Raw genomic sequence first — 9,436 nt, forward strand, 5'->3', positions numbered from 1 at the left:
GCCATAACATTTACTTCCCAAATGCTCCATTTCACCCTTGCGCCCCCACTCTGTCTGTCTCTCATTAATGACTTGTTTCTTCCCTGGCGGCCATGTAGATGACTGGCCGGAAAGGCCGGGTGGTGAGCAGACCTGACGGCTCCGTCATGTATGAGTCCCGGGCTGAGCAGGGCCTCTCCATAGACCACGTCAACCTGAAGGAGAAGGAGCGCTTTATGAGCGGGGAAAAGGTGAATGAGGCTCTGAACCAGAGACCCCTGCAGCTGCACACTGGAGAAGCTATGGATTGGCATAGTGCTTGTGGGCGGCTATCCCAGATGCATGATGGGACCTTGCAGTCACTGCCTTGCCCCAGATGTGTGTGCCTGTCTCCGTCAGTCCCTTTGCGCTTCACCCCGGAAGCCTGGCACTTGACCATTCGCTTTCCAGAGGAGAGCTGGGTGTGACTGTAGAACCTAGAAATGCTGCTCTGGCAGTGGCCAGAGGGGGCACTGCAGAGTGTCCTGTGGGACTGCCTGCCCCAGGGTCTGAACACCCTGCTGGCCCTAGGATGGAGGCCAAGGATACAGATCTCTCACATGAGCTGGGCAGAGCACTAGACAGCTGTGCCAACCCCTCAGGCCCATAAAACGAATATGAATTGTGCTGGCTTGACCTGCTGGGAAGTGACACGGAGGCAGGGGGCCTTCTGTGGGTCAGGACGGACTGTGTCCTGGGATTTCTCTGGGCCTGCCCCTGAATGCTTTCCATGTAGCCGTTCTCCCAGATCTCTGAGAATACCATTGCATCTCCTCACTCCTGCTGTGTCTCTCTCAGCTCGTAGCAATAATCTCCGAGGCCTCCAGCTCAGGGATCTCTCTCCAAGCAGACAGGCGGGTGAGGAACCAGAAGCGCCGGGTCCACATGACACTGGAACTGCCCTGGAGTGCAGACCGAGCCATACAGCAGTTTGGTAAGCCCCGAACATCCTCAGTCACTTTCTCCCTCTGCTCATTGGCTATGGGGTGTAGTTCAGCCCTGTGATTTTCTAGCAGCCCTGCAAACGAAACACCCGCCTGGCCGCCTTCTGGAGCCACAGGGAGTCCAGTTGTGTTCAGTGGCACAAAGGGCTAGCCCCAGTAACACGGGGCTCATGCAGCCTGCCAGGACCCGTCCAGGCACAAGGCAGCTGTGATCAACTTTCCTTCAGGGAAAGATGCAGAGCTGCCTTGGGGTGGGGTGTAGTTGATGAAGGGGGAGGGGTAGCTTATCTGTGGGAGTAGAGCACTGGGCTGGTGCACTGACTGCTCCCCCCAGATCCTGTTCTGGGTCCCATCTTGGTACGTAGGGGACACTTGTCAATGCCAAAGAACCTTTGAACTGGAATAACTAGAGGTGCTGCCCATGTGTAGGGGGAAGTGAAGGGCTGGACTGGAGTGTCAGCTCATGGTGCAGCCGGGATTGGGATGCATCGGCAGAGTTGTGTGTGTGTGAAGCTAGCATGGCACCCGACCATGCTCTGTGCCTGGGGTGAAGTCAGCCTCTCCTCACAAGAGCAGTAGAGGAATTGAATCTACGACTCCACTTTAAAACTTGAGTGATTTTGTGACTGGCCACCCTGCTGTGATCCTGGAGAGGTCAGGGCAGCAGCCCTGCTCTGGCAGTGCCAGGTGGGAAGGTCTGGCAGCACAAAGCCGATGAGAGAAGCTATGTCCCCCCTCCCCAGAAGAGAAGCGTTGGGGTTGGTTTCAAGGCCGATAGGTGCTCTAAGGGAAGCTGCCTCGTTTGTCTGTGTTCCCCACTTCCGTCTCAGCAGCTGTTCCCATGATCGTGTCAGCTTCCACGTCATTCACCCCCATCTCTCTCCAGGTCGAACGCACCGATCGAACCAGGTCTCTGCTCCGGAGTACGTCTTCCTTATCTCTGAGCTGGCAGGGGAGAGAAGGTTTGCGTCCATCGTCGCGAAACGTTTGGAGAGCCTTGTAAGTGCCCCAGAGGATGGCTAGAAATAAAACCCATGCTGTCTGTGAACATTTCGGAGTGACTCTGCGTCTGGGGCACCTCTGGTCCCAAATAGAACTCAGGCGAGGGATTGCGTCACCCTGAGCTGACGTGCAGCCACCTCTGCTGCGAAATGAGGAAGCTGTTTAACAGCCTGCAGAACAGGAAGTGAAGAATACTCTACGTAATTGAGATGGCAGGGGAATTTCGGGGAGGTAGATTGTAAATCGGGATGTTGGAATTTCCCAGCAGGCAGGAGTGAACACCCATTCTTTTCCAGGAAGGAAATAGACTCTTTAATGACCATAAGCTGTCATTGCCTCAGTTCAGTGTTTCATCATTTCTAATGAATCCATGAGTATCTCTGAGTGTTAATATACTAGCACTTCGCTGTCTTCCCTTAGCATGTCTATGTACTGACTTCTGGTGAAACTTGCTCTACTTTTAAACCGTCCTTCCCTGATTATTTGCTCAAATTAAGGGAAAAACCTACATATGCAAATATAGGTGGCGTGTAATCTAATCACTGTGTTTAGATTGAACATAGTGTCTCACACGCCAGCCGGGTGGCACATGATGCCTCAGATATCTGGAAGAAAAGTGGCATTTTCCAGACACCAGAGCTGGCTTGTGATAATCTTCAACAATCCTGGCACACGCTGTTGAAGCTGATCAGATACAGCCCTCTGACATGGGGTCCCCTTAGGAGTCAGTCTTTAATCAGGGGTTCACTGAGCTTTGTTATGGATGCAGTTGCTTTTCCCAGTGAGTCTCTTCCCCGACCTTTCTGAACAGCTTTGTGCTTTGTCCCTTCTTCCAGGGTGCCTTAACTCACGGAGATAGAAGAGCCACTGAATCCAGAGACCTCAGCAAGTACAACTTTGAGAATAAGGTGACCGTTAGCAATTCTGCGTGGTCGTTTAGCAAGCTTAAAATAACCAGCACACCCCTGTGGTAGGACACTGAGCATGACCAGAGCCAGTGCTGGGGTTGACAGGTCATGGCAGGTTAGGGATCTGCTCTTGTGAGCCCTGGGAACAAAGCTCTTGGTTTTGGCACAAAATACAAACCTACGGAGAGCACAATAAGAGAGCTTTCGAGACCTCAGTTCTCATACGGGAGGAGGGATAGCTCAGTGGTTTGAGCGTTGGCCTGCTAAACCCAGGGTTGTGAGTTCAATCCTTGAGGGGGCTGTTTAGGGAACTGGGGTAAAAATCTGTCTGGGGATTGGTCCTGCTTTGAGCAGGGCGTTGGACTAGATGACCTCCTGAGGTCCCTTCCAACCCTGATATTCTACGATAACACCCTGCAGGAAGGAGAGAGGTGTATCCCTGTCTTATGTACAGGGAAACTGAGGCAGAGATGCTGCTTGACTTGCCTACATGCACAAAGGGAATTTGGGTTCGGGCCAGAACCTCATCAGTTCCCAATAATAGTGATACCCAGCTCTTATGTAATGCTTTTCATCAGCAGATCTCAAAGCGTTTTCCAAGGGAGGTCAGTATTATCCCCATTTTACAGGTGGGGAAACTGAGGCACATACCGGGGGTGACTTGCCCAAGTTCACCCAGCAAACCAATAGTAGATCTAGGAAGAGAACCCAGGTTGCCTGAGTCCCAGACCAGTACCCCATCCACTAGGCACACTGCCTCTCCCTCCTGTGCTTAGGCCTTGCCTCTCATAGGGCTGGAAGAAGACTCATGGGTGAGACCAGCTACCTGACTTGGGTCTGTACCCGAACACATTAGTTATCCATCAGGTTCTTGATGGACATGCCTCTGGTGGCTGCATCTACTTCAGCATCTGCCAGGATGTCTACGTGCTTCCCACTCATTGCTGGGAAAGCAGCATCCGAGATCCCTTCTCCACCCCTAAAGTGTGTAGTGAGATCAGAGGACAGAGCTGCTCCCCACCCCCATGTGACTGTTCTCTCCTTTCCACAGTACGGGACCAGAGCGCTAGACAGGGTCCTCACCACCATCCTCAACCAGACTAAGAGCAAAGTGCCTCTGCCCAAGTATTACCAGGAACGAGAGGATGAATTTTTTCAAGGTGAGAACATTAACTGGGGTTTCTACTTGAAAGTGCTTCTTGCTGGCTTAGTTAGTGTGTGGTAGGGATAGATCACTGGCAGGAAAGCTGGAGCGGGCATGCGGAGCCATTCATTTCCCTCCTCCTGGGGGGAGAAGACACCAAAGGGGCCAACAGCAGGCTGACGTGGACAGCTAGAGGCAGAGGTGGGGAGAGGGGCAGCACTCTATGGTAAACGAGGCAGTGGGGTGAGCCAGGTGGCAGTGCCCCTCCCCAGGCGTGGGAGAATGCAGAGGTGGGATCTTTTCTTACTGGGGTGTCACAATTCAGGGCAACTGCGCTTGTATTTCCCCCTTGTGGGCCAGTAAAAGCACCCACTTTAGGCTCTTGGGTGGAAACTCGTGCTTCTCTCCCTCCTGACCGGGATATGTCCAAGCTGCATAGTTTCCTGCCAACACTGTGAATTCCCCAGCAAGTCAGACTGCCTACGCAGGCCTGCTTTGCTTTCCCCTGAGAGGCTATAAACAGCGTAATGGCCCACGGTTAGCAAATACCACCTCGCCCTTTCTGAGCAAGCACAGTTATCCTCAAGGTGAAAGCACAACAGAGAAAATCATTAGCGTGGCAAAAGAACTTGTCTGCCTGCTAATAGGCTTACCAGAGATCACCCCAACTCCCACCGGTAGAAGTCAGTCCTTCCAGCCCCACACGCGGGATTTTCAAGTCCATAACAGCTGTTAGTTCGGAACAAGCACACAGACTGCGCACATCAGCCTGTTCCTTTATGCGGCTTGGGCCTTTGCGCTTGTCCTCATGTAACAGGTGATCTGCAGACAATGGCTGTCTCCTCGGGGGGTAGCATCAAAAGGGCCAGGCTTTTGCACAGCCAGGGGGTGGGAAACCCACGGTACTTGTTTGCCACAGTTCATTCTTGTCCGGCACATTTGTTTCCAATAGTCCTTTGACGCTCCTGACACTTCCCAGGGTTTACCTCGGTCACGGCTCCCCGCAGAGAAGTTACTTACCGTCCCACCATAATACATCATCACATTTTTAATACAAGGGACTCCAAAGCTACGTCACCTTAATTCAATAAGGCTTTGCCAGGAGATTGTCCTCTCTGTCATCGGGGGAGTGGCCATCTTAGCAAGCGGGGGAAGCAGCCCTGTAGCAGGACTGCTGAGATGAGGGACTTCGTGGCATTGGGGTGGAGGCCACACCACAGCTCACAACCTTCAAGGCATGTGCTTCCCCTTCTGTCATTCTAGAAATGAAACACGGTCTCATCTCGGTCGGGATCTGCTGCAAGGAGATGAAATACGGCTACGTATCGGTGGAGAAGGGTAAGCCTGGAATCTCCTCCCCGCCCTGTGGAGGGACAGGCTAAGGGACCGTAGCACACGTTTGCTGCCGTCCTCCTGGCGCACATCAGACTTATCCGGTAGCCAGCGCGGGACACAGCACTTGGGAAGCCAGAGGGAAGCGCTGCAGGTGTTTGGCCAGCAGAAGCAGAGCATCTTTGCCAGTCCTTGGTCTGCGAGGCCCAGGCTGACTACCAGCCAAGCTCTGGGGGCTCCGGCAGTGTTGGCTTCCAATGGGTCCCCCTGCCAGCTCTCCTGGAGAAAGCAGAGGTGCTCCCCTGCTCTCTGGGATGGTGTGGGGGAGGGGGAGTTGTCACTGAGCTGCATAGATTCCCTACCCTGAGCTGTGCTCTCTGTTGCAGACTGCTCCATAACCAAGTTCCTGAATCGCATCCTGGGCCTGGAGGTGCACAAGCAGAACATGCTCTTCCAGTACTTCACCGACACCTTCGACCACCTGATTGAGAAGGACAAGAAGGAGGGCAAATACGACATGGGCATCTTAGGTAGGAGAAGGGAGAGGGGCTGGGGGAACTCCTCCCTGCTGGGAGCCCGCTGGTGTCATGTCTCCCGCTGCTGCATCCTTCAAACCCAGGCACTTCTTCAATGGCCAGCGGCTTTCTGTGCCGGATGCTGGGTGTGACTGGGCTGCCTACACTCTGTGCATCCTACGCTCCCGTTAGCTCTTGACCTGGTCTGGGCTTCACACTCTGGCGACCCCGCCCCCTGCTGGGCGTTCAGACCTGGAGAAGCTGGTGCCCTTCCATGCTAGGCCAGCACCCATCAGGAGAGCGGGATTCAAACTCCAGCCTGGGCTTTCAAGTGCTAGGAGCTTGCCCCTGTGCCTCAGCCTACGGGGTGAGTTGCTGGGAGAAGATGGTAGTGCCGTGACCCCACTGGCTCATCCAGGGGAAGGGAGCAGCGCTCTGAAGGGCTCTGTGCCTGCCCTAAGCTGGAGAGGATGGGTGGTGGAGGGGAAGGTGGGGGCTCTGGCCAGTGATAAGCCTGCACTGGGTGCTGTCTCACAGGAAGGATGCTCGGGACGGGCTTGGGGGAACAGCATCCCCAGGTTGACGGCCCAGGACGCTCTGGTGCCCAGACCTTGGTGGGCCTTCTACAGCAGGACAAACCCCAAGAGAAGCACAGGCTGCAAGGCAGATGAGGGGCTGTGGGATTAGGGACTATCAGCTTCCCCTAATAACCCCCCAGCTGCAGGGCCCAGGCCTGATCCCTGCCCTGCAATGAACGTGAGGGAGTTGTTGCACCACAAGGGTTGGCTGAACCCAGTGCAGAGCTCCTAGGGGCCAGGGCTGGGAACCCCAGGAGTCAATGGAGGTGACCAGGCTGCGATGTGGAGCTCTGCCGCTCACCAGAGGTCTAAGGGCTGTTTCTTTCTGCTGCCTCCACAGACTTAGCCCCCGGCGTGGATGAGATTTACGAGGAGAGCAAGGAGGTTTTCCTGACCCCAGGGCATCCCCAGGACGGGCAGGTGGTTTTCTATGAGGTAAGGGGCTAGGTAAGGTCTCTGCCAGGGCAGCCCTGCCCGTGGTTACCCAGAGCACATCGCCGCTCTTGGGCAGCTCTCGCTCCGGCTGTTGTTCCTGGCCTGGATCTTGGTCCTCCTTGTCCGGGTGTAGGCTGCGCAGCCGCAGGAAGGAGACTGTGTCCCGCACGCCGGTATTGAAGTGGTGCCAGGAGACCCCGATCAGGGCCTCTTGTGCTAGGCGCTGTACACAGGAGCCAAGGAGAGTCTCTGCCCATCAGCTCATCCCCATCCTAGCACATGGGTACTTCAGCAGCCAAAGTGTCCTTTCCCCTGTTTGGGCACGGGGGGCATCTTGCCCAGCCCCAGTTCCCTGAGCTGAGTGAACTGGCAGGCATTCTTGCTGGGTCTCCAGCATGGCACTTCCCGGACGCTCCCGTCCCATGGGGCATGTTTTGGCAGAGATCTCGGTACCGCTCTGCCCACCCACTCACCTTTACACAGTGTCTGGGCTTCACACTCTCCTGCCTTTCCTCCTGCCAGAGCGGCTGTGGTCTGTGCCGCGTGGGCCTAGTTCTGGTTGCTACACTGCAGCCAGTGCTTCCCCCGGTTACTCTACCATGGAAGCAATTGCTATCATTGCCATGGGAATGATGGGAGACGGGAAGCGGGGCGAATGCAGGGTCTGCTCATCTTTAGGCTAAGGAGAGAGAGAGAGAGAAAAGCGGGGGGGACGCTCCGACACCTGCCATCCATAAAACACGAGGGTTCTCATTTGTCCTGTTAGATCAGCGTCGACAGAGGCCTGAAGTGGGAGGAGGCCTATGAGAAATCGCTCAAACTGACAGGCACCTACGACGGCTTCTACCTCTCCCACAAGGTGAACTCCCCAGCGCCACCAGGGCTGCTGCCCCACATGTCTGAGATGGGCTCCAGCGGGGGCGTCTGGTTGTTGGCAGCCAGCAAGAGGCCAGTGGCAACGATCGATGCCTCACTGACCAGTCACCAGGGGCCCAGAGAAGCCTCTGAGGAGCTGCAGTTTCATTTTGCCCAGCGCAGGAGGGGGGTTGACTTCAAAAGGCCGAGGGTGGGGGAGGAGGGAGATTGTAATGGGAGTAACAAAAAGATCCTTGTTCCTGGAGCCATCTCCGCTCGGCCAGCGCATTCCCCGCCATGGAGTGAGCCCAGCTCACGGCAGGAGGAGTGAATGGGGGAGGGTGCTGACTGGAATTCCCCTGCCGCCAGTGTACAGCCGCTGCAGAGCCAGCGTCCCCGTCAGCCGCCCCGCTCTCGGAAGCAGGGGTGCAGACATACGTTGGAAGCGTGGCCCTTCTGGGGAGGCGCCGCGTCCAATCCGCCCACGGCGCACACGAGTGTAACGCTGCACCTTGTGCCCACAGACGCGAGGCTGTAAATACACCTGCCTTCTGGCGGAGCAGGGCCGCGGGAAGAACTTCATCCTCTACAAGCCCAACATCGGCAAGCAGAGCCAGCCTGAAAGCCTCGAAAGCCTCTTCAAGAAGTACCGCCAGGTAGGTGGGAGCCTGCTGCTGCCCTTCCCCTCCGTCTCCCGCAAGGCTGAGCGGGCGGGACCCTGCCTGTGCCCCGGCTGCCCTCCGCACATGGGAATTGCAGCTGATCAAGGAACCTGTGACCCAACCATGGTCGGGGCAGAGGGAGAGTCCTTGGGGCCGAACGCTCCCCTGGGAGCGAAGCTCTGCGGGCGCATGGGTCTGTAGGCACAGATGTAGGGATGGGCTCTGCCTTCCCAGAGGCATGCGCAGCAAATCTCCCCCCGGCGCCAGCGGGGGGCTGAGCTGGGACACGTCCGTCGGAATTCTCAGCAGGTCAGTGTTCTTCAGACCCAACACTGACGCCCCGGAGGGGTATGGCGGGCACCGGGAGAGGAGTGCTGGCATGAGGGGCTCAGAGTGCATGGGGGGGTTGGCTGCCCTTTGCCAGGGCTGGATGCAGAGTATTGGACTCGACGGATCAGCGCTCTGCTCCCTGCTTGGCAGAGAGTGTCCGGGCGTTGTTTGCTCCCTTGTGTTCAAATGCCAACACTGCCGTCAGTGCAGGGGGAAAGAGAAAATCAGCTGTACCTTCCGTGCTTGCCCTTGTCTAGCTGCCATGTGTGCACCTCAGCGTGCCATGCACACCGATCAGTGTGTTATACCAAGAAAAACTAGCAGGATCTTATTAAAGGGGACAAGATAAAGATGCCACATTTATTATGATAACAATTTGATTTATGACCAATAACTAATATCTTAATCCTTATATACACACACATTAAACCTAATACCTATACACACACACATATATATATATCCATCAGATGTTCTGCAGCTGCTGCATAGTTACCAGTCCTGCTTGAGTTTGCAGCTTGGGTTCGTAGCTTGTGGCGGTAACTGGCCAGGAAAGCCGGGCACAAGGACGAGCTGGGTCTCTGTTGGGCATGCACCGATGCCCTTCCATGTTGGCAGCAGAATGTTACCCTCCTCCAATGCCTTCAGGTTTGGTGATTGATCACCCATCAATTGCAGACATGACTTTCAGCCTTGGACCGGGCTTTGATCTT

The 9,436-nt window shown here is 55.5% G+C and overlaps 1 protein-coding gene across 3 annotated transcripts in view; it reads left to right on the forward strand.

The window, feature by feature from the left end:
• Positions 1-9,436, forward strand: part of SBNO2 (strawberry notch homolog 2) — a 119,725-nt gene that overhangs the window by 103,691 nt on the left and 6,598 nt on the right. For all 3 annotated transcript variants that reach the window (XM_034755084.1, XM_034755085.1, XM_034755086.1), the window contains 10 exons: positions 99-230; positions 817-952; positions 1,849-1,961; positions 2,801-2,872; positions 3,924-4,032; positions 5,280-5,354; positions 5,735-5,878; positions 6,782-6,876; positions 7,643-7,735; positions 8,256-8,387. In XM_034755084.1, coding sequence (XP_034610975.1) covers positions 99-230; positions 817-952; positions 1,849-1,961; positions 2,801-2,872; positions 3,924-4,032; positions 5,280-5,354; positions 5,735-5,878; positions 6,782-6,876; positions 7,643-7,735; positions 8,256-8,387 — 1,101 coding nt within the window. The remainder of the gene's footprint in view (positions 1-98; positions 231-816; positions 953-1,848; positions 1,962-2,800; positions 2,873-3,923; positions 4,033-5,279; positions 5,355-5,734; positions 5,879-6,781; positions 6,877-7,642; positions 7,736-8,255; positions 8,388-9,436) is intronic.

Source organism: Trachemys scripta, chromosome 22 (genome assembly GCF_013100865.1).
Source record: "Trachemys scripta elegans isolate TJP31775 chromosome 22, CAS_Tse_1.0, whole genome shotgun sequence".
Lineage (NCBI taxonomy): Eukaryota > Metazoa > Chordata > Testudines > Emydidae > Trachemys > Trachemys scripta.